Source organism: Medicago sativa, chromosome 3 (assembly GCF_051527215.1).
Source record: "Medicago sativa cultivar Bolivia chromosome 3, Bolivia_mono, whole genome shotgun sequence".
NCBI lineage: Eukaryota > Viridiplantae > Streptophyta > Magnoliopsida > Fabales > Fabaceae > Medicago > Medicago sativa.
In genome coordinates, this window is record NC_140751.1 from 26,131,722 (window position 1) to 26,152,253 (window position 20,532).

At 33.4% G+C, this 20,532-nt stretch overlaps 1 protein-coding gene and 1 pseudogene across 13 annotated transcripts; one reads left to right on the top strand and one right to left on the bottom strand.

The window, feature by feature from the left end:
* Window positions 1-6,947: 6,947 nt before the first annotated feature.
* On the bottom strand, window positions 6,948-11,163 carry LOC146936732 (ARM REPEAT PROTEIN INTERACTING WITH ABF2-like). 12 transcript variants are annotated; one of them, XM_085751381.1, is made up of 9 exons: window positions 10,956-11,163; window positions 10,783-10,845; window positions 10,549-10,604; window positions 10,299-10,423; window positions 9,531-9,792; window positions 9,345-9,443; window positions 8,403-9,086; window positions 7,725-8,132; window positions 6,948-7,309 (listed from the first exon to the last, which is right to left on the bottom strand). In XM_085751381.1, exons 2-5 carry the CDS (start codon window positions 10,820-10,822, stop codon window positions 9,705-9,707), a joined length of 309 nt encoding a protein of 102 aa, XP_085607507.1. In that variant the 5' UTR covers window positions 10,823-10,845; window positions 10,956-11,163; the 3' UTR covers window positions 6,948-7,309; window positions 7,725-8,132; window positions 8,403-9,086; window positions 9,345-9,443; window positions 9,531-9,704. The 12 variants fall into 12 exon arrangements, 7 of the variants coding, with proteins under 7 accessions (XP_085607507.1, XP_085607510.1, XP_085607509.1 ...); XM_085751384.1 differs by having other exon boundaries at window positions 7,725-8,007; window positions 8,403-8,485; window positions 8,907-9,086; window positions 9,345-9,792; XM_085751383.1 differs by having other exon boundaries at window positions 8,403-8,485; window positions 8,907-9,086; window positions 9,345-9,792.
* Window positions 11,164-14,755: 3,592 nt separating this feature from the next.
* On the top strand, window positions 14,756-20,394 carry LOC146936733 (heat shock protein 90-2 pseudogene; annotated as a pseudogene). Its single transcript, XR_015029975.1, has 8 exons — window positions 14,756-14,893; window positions 16,059-16,199; window positions 16,352-16,609; window positions 16,771-16,904; window positions 18,551-18,644; window positions 18,756-18,894; window positions 19,028-19,163; window positions 20,076-20,394. The product of XR_015029975.1 is annotated as a heat shock protein 90-2 pseudogene (transcript).
* The last annotated feature ends 138 nt before the right edge of the window (window positions 20,395-20,532 follow it).

Below are 20,532 nucleotides of genomic sequence, written 5' to 3' on the forward strand. Positions count from 1 at the left end.
TTGCTCGTTCCCAACTAAAAAGACCATTTTGCCCATGTGTGAGTTAACTCACGTTACGTGAGTTAACTCACGTTGAGTACTGTTTTCGAACAAAACCCAACAGTCCATATTCACAGCTCCATTTTACTTCCTCCACCTTCACGTTGAAATTTACACTAGCGTGAGTTAACTCACGCAATAACAATAGCGTGAGTTAACATGCGCAGGGGTATTTTTGTCATTTCACTAGGGAGCGAGCAATTTTTTGCAGCATAAAGAGCAGATTTATTATCTTTAAAAGATGGATACATATTTGCAGGGTCGGCCCAATTCAATCAAACGCCTTGCTCAAATATTAAAAACAAGACGCCTAATAAAAAACCACAAATTTAAAAAAGAAATCATCCTCTATTTAAATTAAGTAAAAGTAAATCAATAACATAATAACTAGTCATCCTTATAAATTAAGTAAAAGTAAATTTGTAGGAAGAAACTAACTAAATTGTGTTGAGTTTCCCTAACTACTAATTGTTTTTATATTAAAAATTGGATGTTTAAATTACCAAAAAAAAATAAAAAAAATTGGATGTTTAATAAAAAGAAACGCCAAGTATATTAGTCGTTGTTGCTTATACAAAAGTGTATTGGTCCTTGCTATTTAAATATAGTGAAAAACTAGTACTATTATTTATTTTTATTTTTTTGTGGTGGTCGGGGTTTGAACCCCGCACCTTGCATATATTATGCATATATTGTCCATATCAAATGAGATAAGCTCACAATGACATAAACTAGTACTATTATTAATAATTATTTTTTAACAAACTAGTACTATCATGCATAGTTAATCAGAAAACATAGAAAGCAATACCAATTATTTTAGGGACACAATTTTTGTTGTTAATACAAACAAATGACAAAAAAACTTTATTTGAAAGCTACTAGTTCTTTTATCCAAAACCGTTTGTCACAGTGTTTCACCGATATATACTAGTAGTTGTTTGATTTATTTGGTTTAATGTTCATTCAATGTGAGAGTAAGTCCTCCTTGACCCAACTACGGAGAAATGATTTCCTATAATCAGTGCAGTAAACACTCACTAGAGTCGGTTATCTTGACCATTGATATAGATCTAATGGTTCAGATTTTGAATTCCTAATTTGATAAAATAATTATGTGATCTTTCAGATCTCTATTCAATGGCTTAGAATGCAGTGACGTTAAGAAATTTTAACGCCAAGGAATCAAGGTTCATGAGTTGCATAGTTCTTTCATGTTGAGCTGCATTGAACATGTTCAGATTGAAAAAAGCTTTTGGCTTTCGAAATTCTTAGTAAATTAAATATGACAGGTATTCAAATGTTGTCCTTCCCAAGCTCTTGGTCAATTTGTTAGTCGTATATTGATTGGAAACAACAGATAGCAAGCCAAGAATATCATAATACTACCTCCGTCCCTAATTATAGGGCCCTTTTGAAAAAATAACGGGAATTAAGATAGTGGATATTTGTATTAAATATGTTTGTAATTACTATTGTTTTTACAATTTTATCCTTTAAGAGAGAGGGTTGGTTTATGTTTTCAACATGTTATTTATTGTTGATTGAAGAAAAAGATGTATAATAAATAGGGGCATATATGTAAAGAAATAATTAATGTAGTTGGAAATAGCAAAGGGGTCTTATAAAAAGGGACAAAAAAAATTCTCAAAAGGGTCTTATAATTAGGGACGGAGGTAGTATATCTTATCTTTAATGAAATGATGATTGATCTTAATATGCTTTGTTCGATCATGTTGAACAAGATTGGGATCTATGCATATAGACACCTTGATGTCACAATACAATTTCAATAAAAGTTTAATCACTATCTTGGGTTTCTTAAAGACTTTGAGAATCCATATTCCTTCATAAATTCGTTGATCCATTTTTGTAAACTCAGCTTCAGCACTATTTCTTGCAACCACTCCGTAATTTTTACTTCTCCGAGTCACTAGGGTTCCCCGCAAAAATGTGCAATAACCCGAAGTTAACTTTCTATCTATAATATATTTTGTCCAATCTTCAACAGTGAATATTGTCATATTTGTACCATTGGTCTTCCTAGAGTTTCTTTCAAGTATCTCTAGATTTTGTGCACAACTTCAAGATGTTCTTCAAATGGAGCATGCATGAACTGGCTAACAACATTAAGAGATAAAGAAATTTCAGGCCGAGTATAAGTCAAATATATTAGTTTTCCAACTAACCTCTAATATCTTCCATTGTCGACTAGGGTGTCTCCATAGGAGTGTCAGCAGGCTTACAAACATTCATACATGTCTCTTGTAAGAGATCAAGAACATATTTTCTCTGAGAAACAACAATTCCTTTCTTTTATATTGCTACTTCCATGCCAAGGAAATACTTGAGGGGCCTCAAGTCTTTAATTTCAAAATTTACTGCTAAGTATCTCTTTAATGTCTCCATTTATGCTTCTTCATTACCTGCAAGAAATATATCATCAACATACTCTATCAAAATTGTTATCATTCCAATTTAACCTAACTTTATAAATAAAGTATGATCAACTTCTCCTTTAGTATATTCATGTTTCTTTACTGACTAGGTAAACTTTTCAAACCAAACTCTTGAGCTTGTTTCAGCCCATACAAAGACTTCTTTAGTTTACACACTTTTGACCCAAACGTTTCTTCGAAACCTGGAGGACAATCCATATACACTTCTTTTTCTAAATCACCGTTGAGGAAGGCTATTTTTTTTCCAAGCTGGTAGAGAGGCTAGCCTAAGTTTGCAACAAGGGATATGAGTATTTTGATTGTGGTAAGCTTTGCAAGAGGAGAAAAGGACTTTGAGTAATATATGTCATACATCTGAGTAAATCCAATGGCAACTAGTTAAGCTTTGTAACTTCTGATTGATCGATCAGAATTATACTTTATTGTGAACACCCACTTACACCCCATAATTCTTTTACGTAGTGGTAGAGTTGTGGCACTCCAAGTTTTATTTTTCTCAAGAATTTCCATATCCTCAAATACAATTTCCTTCCACTTTTGAATTTCTAAAGCTTCCTTTATATTCTTAATAACTTTGATACTAGATAAATGAGAAGTAAAGGCAACAAAAGAAGAAGACAAGTTTGAATAAGATATAAAAATAGACAAGGAGTGCCCGATACTTGACTTACGTGGCTTCCTAAAGTTTATGGGACCATTTAGATCAATATATAGTTTCCAAAGGGCTACATAAACATCAAGATCAATATATGGTTATTTATTGCATAACTTATGCCTTTTCAAGTTAGTTTTACTTCCATAAAGCTTTCTTCTGTTTCATTAGAAGGATTCTTATATGGTACACTTTAATTAATTTCAGAAAAATGATTTGTTCGATCTTTGAAAAAAAAAAGATAAAAAAAATAAGCGAGCTTTTCAGCCACTTTTATGAAATAAGATAAAAAAAATAAGATAAAAAAAAAGATAAAATAAGATAAAAAAAATGTCCTTTTATGTCATTTTATACTTTACAACCACTTCATCAGCTAACTTTACCATACACATTACTTTTAATAAGCGAGCTTTTCAGCTATAAGCTATTAGCTATCAGTCATCAGCTATAAGCTAGCTTTTCAGCTATCAGCTAGCTTATAGTTTCTTTTTACCAAACAGAGTGACAATAGGATTTAGAAAGTTGCTCTTCTCACAAGAAATGTTGCTCACTCCCAAATGAAAAGACAAAAGTACTCCTGCGTGTCTTAAGTCACGTTCGGTACTTTCAGCGTGAGTTAACTCACACAGGTTGTAACCCAGCGTGACTTAACTCACACTACGTGATGTTATCGATCAACAACTCAGAAACATAACTATTCTTCTTCTAAACTTTCACAAACTTACCAAAGTTCATTTTTTCCCCTTCAAGTGCAATTTTGTTCATTCTTACGCCATTCAAAGTCAATTTCTCTCACAAAATCAAGTAAAGTGTTTGCATTGCCTTTTTTTGGTTTTAATTTTACATTTTTAGGTTTTTAGAAATTTTGTTTGCATGTTAGTTTTTAGGATTGTTAGTGATGAATTAAGTTAGAAATTGTAGTTTAGATGTTGTTTAAAGTCCAATGTGGTAGTTTAGGGTTAAGAAATTGTTAGATTTTATGTTGATTGAAAGTTGCACTCTAGGTGTTTGATAAAATATCTCAATGAAAATTTGTTTGTTTTTTGCATTGTTAATGATGAAATTAGTTTGAAATTGGATTGTTAATGTTTATTATAGTGACTTTGAGTGTAATATTGTAGTTTACATATTGAAATGACACTTCCAAAATTTAATTGTTGATGTTGCTGAGTAGTTAGAAATGACACAATGTTGTTTTAAAAGATATTACTAGATGAAAGATGGAAAAATAAAAGCAACAGAAAGCAACGTCTCCCATAAATATTGCTTAAAATACATCAAGTGGTTAATATAAAATTAAAGATTAGCCTGAAGAAATCCAATGTCATGTTTAGGTGCCATCTTCAAATGTGCTAGTTGCTTCATTAGAGAAGGATGAGTTTCCTGGGATTGATGAAGGAAATGAAAATTTGAAAGAAAACACAAATGATGAAAACCTAACCATCAACATGAACAAGAGAAAAGAGGTTTATCCTATACATAGAAAAAATAAACAATTTTCTAATGCTCAAGGGCAAGTAGCTGAACAAAATTTCTTGGACCCATGTGCCAATAAAGAGAAATAAAAACACTCAATAAAGAAGTTTAAATCAATATCAAAGGTGTCATTTTAATTTGTGATGATAATTTAATTTGGTTTGATAAAGGTGACACACATAAACTTCAGTTTTCCCCAAGTCCTGATGTTTCTAAAGAAAGGTTTGTAGATTATTTAGAGGGTCCTACTTTCTAGTCTGCAGTTGTGAATCCAAATGCAAATTCAAGGATATATACGGACCCAAATGCAAATAGGATTGATTGATATTGTTTCTTGCTTGAAAAGGAGAAAGTGGGAGTAAGAAATAATAAAATGGAGCATAACTTCAATGGTTTGATAAAGGATTCTAATGGTAAGCTAATCAAATTCAGTTCAAGTGGAAGAGTTGAGACAAATCAACCAAAAAAATAAAGTAAAATAAGAAGTTCTTTTACTGGTTTACCTTTGAGTACTTCTCCCCGTCCTTCTCGACAAGAATATTCAATCATCGTGAGAGAAATATTGCTCATAACATACTGCAAAAATTGAATTTTTCATATACTTTGGATGTAACATCCACACTAAACGTATCTAGAAAGGTTAGCGTGTGCATTAGTTTAGTACTGGATACATTAAAATTTACAACATTAAAACTTCAAATGAATACATTATACAACAATGTGCGTTCGTACAATAATAATACAAATCAACTTTTCTAAAGTATAGTAAATGCGTCCTTGCATATCCATATCATCCTGCAGCGGGTACGAACGAACACTTGCTGAAACATCCATTCGGCTACTAGCTTGCCATCCAACCTGTTTATCTGAAACAAATAAGGATTGGGATGAGACATAATGTCTCAGTGAGTTCTACCTAATCCTAGCTATAGGTAACCTCGGGGGAAACCTACGGTCACCATGTGTCTACAATACAACCTGCCGGTTATTTATACGTGTGTGGGGACTTGCATACTAGACAGTCGTGCATACTAGGGCCGTCATAAGATTCTTCTTACCTTGTTATAGGCTTCACTTCTTATACGTGTCATGGCGGTTAAGGGGAATCTAAAACCGCATTTCCAAGAATACGCTCTACGTATCGAGGCCTAAGCATAACATAATCATGACACGATTCTAAAGCAGACGTTAAGGGGAAAACTAAGATCGTCATCGGCATAACTTTCTCTATTTGCTCTATGCATACTTACGTTATGTCTAATAACATACCTTATCTTGCTATCATACTAGTTCTTGACGATCTACGTCAAGGCTCTGTGACATAACGTAAACACGTCTAATAATTATGCATAGTCAAATTCTTTAGGTTAACGTTTAACAAACAAATAATGTCTGAGTTCATTTTACGGAGAGCCCCGGGGTGGAGTAAACCCGAGCACAATCCCTTCTAACCGATGGAAACCTATCTAAGGTATAACCAACAGCACTCCTGCAGTGACGCGCGGTTCCCTTACAGCTAAACCATTCCCCTTGGAGAACCCCTTGAGTCCAACCTAGTGTGGATCACAAGAGACACGACAACTAAATCTTGCTTACTAAGTGACATGCGGGTTCCCTACGGCTAACCCCGTTCCCATCATGAGAACCCCTTGCATCCAACCTTGGAAGGATTATAAGAGACATGGCACCTTTAACTTTTGAAATCTTGGTCTATGCATGCATGAAAATTACATCTATATATATATATACATACTATCTCTTTTTACCTCGGATCCTTAAGCGATCCCACTAGAGGTAAACTATATGCTTGCTTAACTTACTATGTGAAGAGATATCTAATCAATTCATGTCTTGCCATACTCGTATGGTCACTCTAGCTCCTATATGCGTAGAGAATACTCTATATCCACTACTACAGAAATAAGTTTTTACATCAGTTGGAAACTACTTTTCACATCAGGTGGCAACCGATGTAAACTGATATGATGTGGAATGTGCACGTCATTTCACATCAGGTACGAACTGATGTGATAGCGAAATTTCCACATCAGGCTTTTTTCCCACTGATGTGATACGTTCTTTTTAAAATTTAAGATCAGGGTTTTCACATCAGTTTTATGATAGACACTGAAGTAAAATAATTATATTTATCATCAGTCTTCTATCCCACTGATGTGAAATCAACACTTTTATTAAAAAAAATTATGCTTTACTGCTTACAAAATCAGCTTGAGACCATGTTCTTTTCTTTTATTTATATTAGAAATATGAAAAAAAAAATGATATTTTAATGCCAAAAAGGAAGCTAAAATGCTAACAAATACAAAATTTAATTTATAACCCTCACAAGTATACTTTCAAACTTATGCAAATTACATACAAATGGAAGATTAAACTTACTATTTGAGCACTTCATATTCCTGCAGAATATACACAATCAAATAAGCCTTAGCCTATCATAGTATGAGATTTACACTAACTCAAGAAACAAATTTTATCAAAAAATACATAGCAAAAATTGTAACCATGTAACCATGAATTGCATAAGAGTTGAAATGCTTGGATCGCTATCGGAATAAGAGCTACATTTGATAGTAAACTAACAACCACTAATCTGCAGCTGCAATACCCCAAAACCAGAAAATTCTGCAACATAATAGCATCCCACAAACCAAACGAAAACCTGCAATTTCAACAAAATGGAACATGTGATGATAGAGATGAACCAGTGTCATAACCAAAGTTTAAATGAATAATTAGCGTAGTTCCAAGATATAATTATTACTTCTAGTGATACTGATACAACCAAGTGGTTCACAGAATTATACAGCTAAACTATTATCCTGAAGTTCAACACTTGCAATAAGTGGTTCACAGAATTGAATTCCTAAACCATAGACGACGAAACATGATGAATAGTAAAAAGGGGCTGAATGAAAAGAACTTCTATTATTTAGAGATGACAAAAGACTTCCCAGCCAGACAAACATCTCAGGGTCAATAAATGTGTCAGTTTCAAGTTTTTATCATACCATCATGACACAAATACTCATAACAAGCAAAAGAAAAAAACCTAACAGTCAACTTCATATACTCACCGGAACCTTTTTCTGAGTGACCACACAGACCGAATCCTCTCCCCTGACACCAATCGAGGTTATCCCAGCAGACTTAACAGCCTTGAAAGCATACTCTGTCTTTCTTTCCTCTTCTGCACTACTGTCACTTGGTTCACCATTGATACAGTCATTAGTTTCTCTACGTGACTGAGGTGCCTGGCAAGAATCACCTCACAACATAACCCTATGTGGTTCGGAAGAAAGCATTCCTCTAGGGACTTCTCGTGCATCGAAATATTCAATTTCACTTCAATTTCAACACCTAAGCATTCAAACTCTTCAATTTTGATAAGCTTAATCCATTGTTGACATTACTTAAACACAAATCATTCAAGAACTGAAGATAGTAATTGATTCATGGCCAATCTAACACAAGCATCCACCTCCCTGACAGAGTATTCTCTCTTTAGTATCACAAAAACTTTTTTACAGCAGAAAAGGGAAAGTATCACAATATTCTCTCTTTAGTATCCTAAAACTTTAATTATTTCTAAATATTTTCAGTTATGCCATGGCATATATACATGTTACAAAAATGGGAATCAGCCAACAAATTCACAAGAAATGCTTTTGAAGTACCAAAAGAAAAGAAAGACTCATTAACCTTAATACTATTCTTTGGTGTAGAAATATATTAGAGAAAATAAGAAGAAATACCTCTAAATTAACAACCCAACAGTTTGCTCCTGATCCATATCCACGATGCAGATAGTAACCAGGTAATGTTCCATTCAAGCACACTACAAGAAAGAAAAACTATTTAATGTTGAGAGGAAAGGAGGAGAAAGGTGTTGTATTGTTTGTATGTTGCATGTTCATGAGCCTCTAACAGAAAGAGTTCTTCAGTTTCATTGAAGAAGTGATGTTGTTGACCATATCCTTCAAACCCATAAACCAAGTTGGTGAAAACAAGACAAATTAAACCACCCAATCTGCATCTTTTAACAATCTTTTAACAACCAAAACCCATGAGCCTTACACAATCCCTCAATTCTCACGATTCATTTCATTGAATTAAAGTCCTATTACATGCTTCTAGAAAATTAAAAAGTAACTTGATTGATATAGAAAATTGAACTAGAATAAATTAAGTAACAAGGCAATGAAGCCTGTTTGAAGTAGTTATCATACAAATTAGTGGAGTTTAAGAGGAAATTGAACCTGAGATTTGGCATAGTAGAAGACCAAGTAAACAAATTCCTCACAATCATTTCATCAAACACTTTATGTGCCTTCCCCAAAATTCAATTTTCAGTAAGTAAAGAATGAAGTACCTATTTCCTCAAATGAAAAATTCCTTGAATGAAAAGCTAGTGATCATCGTGCATAAGAATCTAAAACCTAAAACTCATAAATTAGACTAAACTCACAATTAGAATCATGAAACTCACAAATCAGAAACTCAACATCAAATTCAGTTGAATAATGAAAGTAATCTAAAACCTAAAACTCATAAATTAGATCAAATTTAAAAATTAGGATCATGAAACTCAAAAATCAGAAATTCAACATCAAATTCAGTTGAATTAGAATGAAAGTATCAAAAACCTAAAATTCATAAATTAGATCAAATACACAAACTAGAATCATGAAACTCACAAATCAGAGAGTAAGAGACCACATATCAGAGCTTTAAAGACAACGAGCTTGAACAAATTCTACGAAATCGCAACTTCGAGCTTTTTGACACAAAACTTTCTGTAATAAGTAAAAACAATGTTCGTGAAGGCCGTATATTTACTATATCTATGATGATAATGATGCTAGACACAGAAGGGGGCTTACACCGCATCAAAGAAAGAAAAAAAAAGAGAACATGTACTACTCTCTGGTTTATCATATTTCTTTTAGTCGACATGTATACCATAAAGGAGACCCCCTTCTGGTACAACACAGGGAATAACATCTACATTCTGTACATCACAATTGGTTAGAGGTCAAGAATAGAATCGCTGCACATTACGGTCTATGGGAGTTGCCATTTGTAAGAGCTTTAACAAAGTAATTGCGGATCTCTGGTATTATACGCTGAATTAGAAGAGAGTGCCTGCAAACAATTGATGTCACACAATCAAGAAGCTGAAGATTTAAGTATGAGACCATTCTTAATATCATATGATTTAAGCACAACACCATTCTAAATAAACTGTGCACTAAGCAACTTGCTGAACCAAAGGTTGGTTTCTACGATCACAAAATCTATATATAATAAAGTTTAGCATCCCTTTGAATGAACTTTGTCTAAAATAGGCAGAAGTAAGAACACAACATAATACGTCGCTATGCAATAAAAGAAAAGGAAGTGAGATGCCAACTATATATATATTGAGCACACATCACAATATGTCCCTCCTCACCCAAAAAAAACTAGAAAAAAAAATCAGTGCATGATACATCACATTTCATTACAATATAAACTACCAAGGTCAAGAACATGAGTCACCAAAACTACAACAAACATGAAGACAGAGCACTACTAAACAAAGGGTGCCAAGTTATTAGTTCAGTATAAATGTCCAACATATAATAGAATTGAGGGAATCAGATCAATACCCTGGCCTCGTGCTCAATTTATCAAAGTGCTCCAAGATAAAAAGAATGCATGCATGCCTCAATGATAATGCATTGAAGGCTTCTGAAAGTTCGTACATACTTGACACATTCTCTAGTAATATATCCTAAGACAAGAACATCGGATCATGAGGCACCCATTTTACAAACACAAAGATATATCTAGCAAGAGTTATTCTCATGAGAAAGAGAAGAGTAAATATTGTCCATACAACCAATTTTCCTAGCTCACCTGTGCAATTGTGTACTCACAAAGTCTCTTTAGTGCATCTAAAAGATATTGATCAGCTGCTTATTGAAACACAACCAAGAAACTAAGAAATTTATACAATAAGACACCAATAGATCTGGAGAAATAATAAGCAACTTTCGGATCGAAAAAGTATGAAGTTAAGGATTTAAAAAAAATTGAGATTTTTAAGTTTGAAACATAAAATAAGGAAAAAAAATAGAACAGGGGACTCACCTTTGAAAGAGAGGATGCCATTGCCGTACAGATCTGGCATGGTGGTTCCATAAAAAAAAAATTCTAAATCAAAATCAAATTTGTAGAGAAATAAGGAACTCAATACAAAGCAAGCAAGAAGAACATTTAAGAGGAAGAAGAAAAATGACAGAAGTGGTAGGAAAGAGGGTTACCGTGATGGAGAAGAGGAGGTGGAAGAAGTTGATCCTCTAAAAAAACTGATAGGTATAGAAGATAGATCTCGTGATGAGGAGCTCAAAGAGTGAATTATTCTCTTTGATTGCATCGCGTGGTGGCCGAATCTGGACTTGAAAGCACTTTGACGGTGGAGCGATTGCAAGGAAAAGGTGGTTTTTGATTTGAGAGTTGGACGGTTTGTTTGAGAGTGATAGAGGAATGGATAAGTTAAAAGTGAAAATTTGTTTTTACCTCAGCCAATTCTCACCCACTGATGTAAAAATCAGTTAGCCAAAGTTTTCGCTCAAATTGCAAAATTGCCACCGCGTGTTTTTCCCATCATTTCAATCATTCACTGATGTAAATATTATATGCTATCAGGAATTCCCATCAGATGCTTATGTCAACTGATGTAAAAACTCATAGTGTGTATCTTTCCCTTCAGATTTTTTTTGTGCTGATGTGAAAAATTAAACCCCCTTGATGTAAAATCTATATTTTGTAGTAGTGATCACTTCGCATCTTATCAAGCATCTTGCTCATGCGTAACTTTCTATTTCTTTACAAGCTATTCTAGTTCTTGACACGCTATATCAAGGCTCTATATTCATTCCTTTTCTTAGTTCGTCGCTACCTGAGTAATTCGGCTTAAACTCTCTATGCCATTCTTGTCATATATGCTAAGATTACCATGATTTTCATTTCAAGAATCATTTGATGTTATGTGCATTGCTTAGATATTTTTTTGGGGTTATAAAGTTATAAAACGATGGAAGAAAGGCTTCGAAATGCACCACCGACCCTACAAAGAGCCAACAAGCCAAAAGCATGTTGGCTGGTCCAGAGGATTTCGCTATTAGCGACCCTGGAGCGAGTTTCTTCAGGCAAATTTCGCTATTAGCGAAATAATTTCGCTAATAGCGAGTTTCTTCGGGTCTGTGGTGCTGATTTTGCAATTTTGACCCAAAACTCGTCAAATTCGATCCTGCAATGTACTATGAACATCCAGAAACATATATAGACATTATTAAACATATTTCATCGCAATCTAACACATAATCAACAAGAATTGGCCAAAGGACTTTAGGGTTCTAAAACCCCTAAAAATACAAATTCATAAATTCTCACAAGATATAACACAACCCAAAGGTGGAAAACTAACTATAGAACTCACCTAAATAAGTTTCTTGAAATTCTTCAAGCATCAAGCTCAAACCCTAGCTGTTGCTTCATCCTTGATTCTAGACTTTTCAACCAAACCTTGCCTTAATCTTTTCCTTCAAGTGTTCTTGCTTGCTAAGCTACCATAATCCATGCTTGATTAACACTTGTTGATCTTGGAAGAGTTTGAGTGGTTTGGGAGAGGGAAAGGGGGCGGCCTCCTATTGAGAGAGAGGAGAGAATTCTTTCTCTCAAACCTAGAGAGAGAAACAGAAGTGGAAATGAATAATTTTGACCCCAAAAACACTTATATACTCCCTTGCGCGAACGTACGAGATTGCCCTTCTTTTTAAACGCGTTTATATATCCAACTCCGATACTTAACTCGTACCTGATTTATGCCATTAATAAACATTTCCATCAAACATACTTTCCATAACATTAATCCTCTAGTACGATCGTCTGGCAGTATTCCAATACTGACAAGCGAGATATTACATTGGAGCCGTTGAACCTATCTGGGTTCGAATGTTGTGGATAAGATACACCAGAACCAGAATCTTTAATTTTTTGAACTCTTTCTGCCATGTGTAGAGTGTGGACATTGGTTCAAAGATTAAATTTGTTCTTCTCCCCGCAAAGAACTTCAAGTAACTTACAAGAAAAGAAATGATGATAAAGGGTTTTCCATCTCCAGAAGCATGTGATACAACATAACCCTTAGTTATTTTCGTTTTTCTTGCATGAGTGATGTTTCTATGGAGCCAGCAACGTTTTGACAGAGATATTAAAAAAAAAATTTATTCTGGTAGCAACGACCAAACCAGATGTATAAAATTACTAATGAAACTGCAATATAGAAGACATAAACATAAATAGCTTTTAAAATCCTCAAACCAAATTTATCTTTCATTGTATCGATATAGGAAATCAAAGAGAGAAAGATTCATACCATAAAACTGAGAACGAGATGTTAAGTGAAATTGCCTACTTCATAATGAAGAAATGAGGGCCTGGAGTAATGGTTAAATATTGAATCCTTAGTGAAGCTAGAAAAACGTCAAACCTCTATTGATATTTGTAGAAGTGACATGAATAAATGTAGTCAATAACTTTGACCGGATTTAATTTCATTATCATAACATTGACCGGAAAAGAATTTCCTATACAATCAAAACACCGTGAAAAGAATTTCGAAAATAAGTATTTTCTTTATTAAAAATGTAAAAATTAATAATAAATCAAAATTAGCAAGGAACATTGGGATACACACCTCTTTTTGGTGATTTTGATTTATTATTACTTTTTGATTTTTTAAAAAAGAAAATTGACTACATTTATTCATATCGCTTCTACAATTGTCAATAGAGGTGTGACGTTCTTCCGACGTCTCTAAGGATTCAATATTTAATCATTACTCCAGGCCCTCATTTTTTCATTATGAAGTAGGCAATTTCACTTGATATCTTGTTCTCATTTTTAATGTATGAATCTTTCTTTGATTTCCTATATCGATACAACGAATGATCAATTTGGTTTAAGGTTTTTAAAAGAGATTTATGTTTAAGTCTATTATTTTGCAGTTTCATTAGTGATTTTATACATCTGGTTTGGTCGTTGTCTATTATATTCAAAATATTGTTCATTCTTTTTTTCTTCGAGTTTTGGAATCAATTCCCAAACAATATTTTTTTTCTTTAGATATTGGTTCATCAAAATCAGTAGCATGAGTTGAGAACATATGATTAGTATTATCTGCATCAACTTTTGTCTCTGATTTTTGTTTAATTTTATCTGCATGAACTGTTTATCCTCTGTGTGCAATTTTGTTCTTTCCACCTATCATTATATATAAATTATCATGTAGATTCATTCTGAGGAACATTTAGTATATCATAAAACATCAGCTATTTGTTCAAATTTCACTACGTTGTAGCCGTAATTTAAAAACTACAGTATACAACATATATAATCAATTATGGAACTAAATTTAATTGTAGATCCTTGTTAGGGTTTGTTAATTGACTTACAATAGGTTCAGAAATGTCTCATATCTCTACCTTCATGAAGCCATATCTAAGGCAGTATATTCCAACGTCTTCAGCCAATTTATGTCATGTTTACTAATATCCATGGATATTTTACTGGTATATGCTAAAACCTCTGCACTTGAACCCTGTATTTGTTAAATCGTTTAACATGTAAACTGGTTCTAATTTGTTGACAGTATATAATTTTTTACAATAACATATAAAAGAAAACAGTCAGGGAGATTCAACTAAGGAGCCTATAAACTTGAATTTCGAAATAATATTGTGTCTTTGAGATCATTTAAAATAATAATTTGCTTGAGTAGATTGTAGAAGGTTGTGTTTAACTCTTATGTTACTTATATTCCATGCAAAATGCAATGAAAAATTTCTTCAGATCGCTGCTCTGGAAAACCAAAATGCAGATGAAAAATTCAAGAATATAGTTGAAAATCATAAGGTCTATATTCCCTTTCTTTACTGATCAAAATTATGTTTTTTAGGTTAAGATTAGCATAGTATTTATGCCATTTGAATATCAATTTATACAGAGAGAAAAAGAACAGCTCCATGTTGAATTCGTCAAGCTTGTAAGACAACTAGACATGAAACAAAAGTTGGAATGGGAGATTGAGCAACTAAAAGGATCACTAACTGCGTTGAATAACACAAGGGACAACAAAGAGTTATCCAAAACTTCATCATCTTCTAACTCTTTGTTGTCCCTTGTGTTATTCAACGCAGTTAGTGATCCTTTTAGTTGCCCGGTCTCCCAGTCCAACTTTTGTTTCATATCCAGTTGTCTTACAAGCTTAACGAATTCAACATGGAGTTTTTCTTTTTCTCTAGCTCTGTATAAATTGATATTCAAAATGGCATAAATACTATGCTAATCTTAACCTAACAAACATAATTTTGACCAGTAAAGAAAGGGAATATATATAGACCTTATGATTTTCAACAATATTATTTAATTCTTCATCTGCATTTAGGTTAGAGTGGCGATTACTACAAGAAATTTGTCATTTTGCGACACTTACTTTGCGACCCTTGGCTTAGAACTGTCGCAGATCACACTTTTGCGACTGTTATTGCGACCGTTAGACTCAAGGGTCGCAGGTTTTATACCCTTTTTTTTAACGCACTTCACAATCTATTTTTTGTCACAATTGATATATTAATTTAATTAAAAAAAAAGTATCAAAAAGCTCAATACCCAGATTCATTCCTTTCTCTCTCTCGTTCGTCTCTCTCCTCTTGAAACCCTAATATATCCTCAACAGCCATCTCACTCTCTCGATCTACTCCACTGAAAGGCCCTCTTGTCCATCGCTATCTCCTTCTAATCTCTGGCATCATCGTTCCCTTCTCCGCGATTTCACGCTTTATTCGCTCTCTACGTCTCATGTTTGACATCTTTGTTCTGTGCAATCTCAGGTTCGTCATTTCCCCCTCTTTGTTAGCTTTGTTCCCCAATATAATAGATGTTCTGTTTTCTATTTATTAACTGGTTTTTATTTCTGGTTTTTATTTATTGAAATTATTGTTTTTAATGAAATGGGTTTGTTGAAATTTTGGTTTTTGATAAACGAATTTGTTGAAAATTAGAGTATGGTTAATGGGTTAATTGAAAATTTGATTTTTTACAAAGTTAATTGCTTCATTATGATTGAGCTCTGTGTTGTTAGGTTATTTTGGTGTTGTGTTCCAGTATGTAAGTTGTGTCGATCCTTTAATTTTTGAATGGAAGTTTTTTGCAACTAGAACTCCATGTTTTTTGAAGTATAATTGTTACTATTACTTTGGATTGTTAGGGTTGGATTTTATGAATGTTTGATGTGATAGACGATTTTGTTGTTGTGGGTATGAATATAGTTTTGATTCATGTGTTGGAATGTTGTGATGTAGGCTTTGGATAAGATCCGGTTTGAGGGCTTGACCGACAAGAGCAAGCTTGATTCTCAGCCAGAGTTGTTCATTCACATTATTCTGACAAGACCAACAACACTTTGACTATCATTGATAGTGGAATTGGAATGACCAAAGCTGGTAAGTTAACATGTTTTTTCTTAGTCTTAAATTGATTTATGTAGTAGTACTGTGTGTTGTGATAATTTATTTTTTTTCTAACACTTGTTTAGTATTGTGTGCTGTGTGATAATACATACTTTTTTTCTAACATTTTTTGTGTTATGTTTCAGATTTGGTGAACAACCTAGGCACTATTGCTAGGTCTGGTACCAAGGAATTCATGGAAGCCATAGCTGCTGGTGCTGATGTGAGCATGATTAGACAGTTTGGTGTTGGTTTCTACTCTGCTTACCTTGTTGCCGAGAAGGTTATTGTAACCACCAAGCACAATGATGATGAACAGTATGTGTGGGAGTCTCAAGCTGGTGGGTCATTCACTGTGAGAAGTTTGGTGTTGGTTTCCATGTTGTGCGCTTTTTGATTGCTTTGTAAGTGTTGGCTTTTTACCTATACAGCTTGGGGGGTGGGGGGTGGGCTGTTTTGAATTAATATATGTGCTATTTCAAAAAAAAAAAACTGAAGGTGTGTTGGAGACGTTAAGGTTTACTTGTTGCCGATTCTTCAGATTAATTCCTCTTTTTTCGTTCAGGTTTTCTACTTCAAAATTGTGGAGAATACGAGAGACTGTTTCTTTAAGGTATTCTACTCAACTCAACTCACCCAATCAGAACTCAATCTCAGAATCTCGGAATGGAACTCACTCACTCAATCTGAACTCAAACGGTGCTCACTCAATCTTTGTTCTCTATATCCTTCTCACTCTCTATCATTCACCACCCAATCTGTTCTGGATAACCTTTTTTTTTTTTTTTTTTAAGAATGTTTAGGTTTTTTTGTTGATTTCAGTGATTATTTTTGTTAATATGTTTATTATTATTGTTTTTTGAGTGATTTTTCATGCTATTGTTTATGAATTTGTTGTTTACTCTTTGACATTGCCCTTCATTGTTATTTTTATGATTATGTTGATTACTCTTTGGAGATATGAATTTAAAAACAGAGAAGAATGAATAGTGAAAACTGAAAAACATAAATTAAATCACTTTCTAATATAATTATAATATGAGTTAGGTGCGTTTCTCTAGCCAGTTAAGAACCAAAGAAAATGCCAATAGAAAATGTCTTACTTGCTGAGTTACTGCGCATGATGATTTCTATGATGATTTCTAATGAGACCACAACAAGCTAACCAACCATGAATGAAGGATCCATCTATATTAACTTCAACGAGTGCAATTTTGCCATAATATTTTATGGTTAAAAGTGATGTTAACGTAGTAAAAGTGCTATCTAATGTGTATTTCAACTAGATGTATTTTCATTACGAGATGTAAGAGGGAATTTAATCTCCCTGTCAATCCGAAAAGATGTGTTAACCACCTTAGAAGTAATGTAGTTATCAAACTCAGCCTCTTTTGGTAAGACTAGATTATTATAGTCTTTCTAAAACGCCCATATAAAAACTCCAAAATACGTAGGCTAATAAGTGCTAGTTACTCCAATGTTATTTTATCATTCAAGCCAAGCATGTAAGACGAGGTTAAAGAATTTAGCTTAATTGTCTTCTATGATGAATTTGTTTCAATAATGTTGAACATACTTACAATCTCAAAGCATATATATAATGTAAGATTTAGAAGATTGTGATTAGTGTTGTCATTTTTGTGAAAGATAAATTATTATCTTTTCCGTCTAGATAATTTCTCACACATTTTATCAAGATTGGGTGTTTTTTTGGCGTTTTATGGTGCTTTTGGGGCTGTTACTGGCAGCTGAGTGCTGCTGCTGTTATGCAGCTGTTCTGTGCCCAGTTTTGGTGTTTTTAGGCAGTTTTTTTTTGTCTGTAACAGCCCCTGCTGGGTGCTGTTTTAGCTGGCCAGGGCCGTAGGTGTTTTTGGTGGTGTTGCCTAGCTTAAGTCGTGAATGCTGTCCAGTTTTGGATCGCCGAGATGCACTTAGTTCGCTAGGAGGAAAAAGAGTACAAATAGGCACCATAAATTCACAGTTGTTTGTTGATTGTATGGATGAATCCTTAGCTTGTTCCTGAATTTGATTTAACACCAGGGAATTATATAAGGTTTACTAGTGATTGGTTTTGCTTCGTAATTTTATAAATATAGATATCAATCTCTAATATTGGACCTATTTTTGTTCTGTATTTTGCTTCAGCGGTATCTAAATTCTAAACCATATGATCATATGATGAATACCTCATGTAGACTACATAAAAGGAAAGGATACTTCAACATTATCTAGCATGCATATGAGCCATATGAGCTATACTTACGGGATCAATCCTACTACTACATTTTATCATTACCTAAATTGATCAAAGTATAGTTATTATCTTATATTTCATAATCTTGCAGGTAGCAAGTGCCTCAGCCACTCTAGGAATGACATTCACAGCATCTATATCTGTTGCACAATATTACCTCTTGAAACGTTTTCCCCTTCCTTATGGTAAAATGAAACTTTATGTTTCCCATTTTTTATAAAGTAAGGTCAAAAAATTCAACTATATACTTTTCAAGTAATACTAATACTATACGTATTTTTCATCCTGATTTGCAGCTCTCTACATCCCTTGTGGCTACCATTGCAGCATACATAGGACAGAAAATCATTGACAATCTTGTCAATATCTTTCAAAGGGCTTCCTTGATTATCTTTGTCTTATCCTTCACAATTCTTGTTAGTGCAATTGCACTAGGTGAGTACTCCTGGTATATGTTATAATGAGTCTACTTGCCATGTTTGCTTTAACATTTTAAATTTTCATTTCACTATGCTTGGCTTTATGAAAGCTACTTGCTTATAGCTTTCACTTGTATGGTTTTCTATAGGTGGAGTAGGAATTTCACGCATGATCGAGAAGATTCAGATGAATGAATACATGGGATTGAGAAGATTCAGATGAATGAACTTGTTTGTCGATGCAACCTAGCAAAGCTTTGATGAAGAAGCAGCTCGCTCGCTAAGGTATTAAGGTCTCTTTACTTTTATCTCTTTTTATTGAATATGTTTTTGAGGATAGTTCAGGTCTTGGTTGTCATTGATTAGAGAATGTGTTCATTGTTTGATGCTGAATAACAAATGAATTAATTCATACTTATAACTTGCAATGGAAAGAAGATAGTGAGTTTCTATGTGTTGAGTGTGTTGAACTGTTAAACTTTTCTTGTCTTCTAATAATTTGCAATGGAAAGAAAATAGTGAGTTTCTATATGTTAAGTTGGTTTCACTGTTAAAGCACAATTGATGATGACTGTGAAGAAAGTGGTAGTGGTGCACTAACTGATGTGTGGTTCTGCATTGGGTTATATATTGGTTCTCTGGTTTCAAGAAACTTAAATGACAAAAGACAAAACTAACATTAGAGTTTTGTGTTTGCAACTACTAACCTTGATAAGTTTTGAAGTATAGGATATATAAAACTTAAATACAATTGGAGGATTCAATTCTACGATAAGTATGTTGGAACACTTAATGAATAAATGACAATAAACTTGTTGAATCATGGCGTGAAACATTACAACAGTTTAAGAAGTAGAACTCTGTCTCTGTAGAGCAACAATACATTATTATTATTAAGCTTATTGATTTGATTTGATTTGATTTGATTTGATTAATCTGTTATGCATGCGTGCAGTCAGATGAGGATATAGCTTTGAATCAAATTATTATTATTATGCCACTCTTCAGACATATTATCATACTATGCTTGAATCAAATTACTTGAAAAGTATTATTTACAAAATTCTGCAGCTTTGCTTTGCTTGCAGAAGTACTTAACAGACATTTTATCAGTTTTAGCCACGTCGTTTAACGGACAAGAACTTGTGAGTTTTCTGTTATTGTAAATATTTTTAACTCATTGTTCATCAATCTTAGGGTCTAATTTCTCTGTTCTTGATGCCTCTGCTTGCACCAAAGTTTCAGGCTGTTGTTGAGGATATCAGCAGACGCAGTACCGATAGAAGTGCATAGATCCTGTTTGTGCAGTCAGATATATCTATTGTAATGAGGCTCTTCAACTTTTCCGGCCAACAATATTTAGGAATATTACTTAATCTAATTTTTGGGAATATTGTTTTTAATGATTTCCCACTAGTGTATTGGTTTTTCAATGTTTAAAATATGTACTTTATATATTGTTTTGATTGTTACTCTTGAAAGAATTATATGAATGAGATTTTGATATTTTTAGTTATATATTTCTGTATTTTAAGTATTTAATAATATATTTATTTAAATTGGCAACAAAAATTGCCCCATTTAATTTTTTTTATAAAAAAACTTAACATTTGCGACTGTTGGTGAAGGGTCGCAAGCCCCTTTTTTTAAAAAA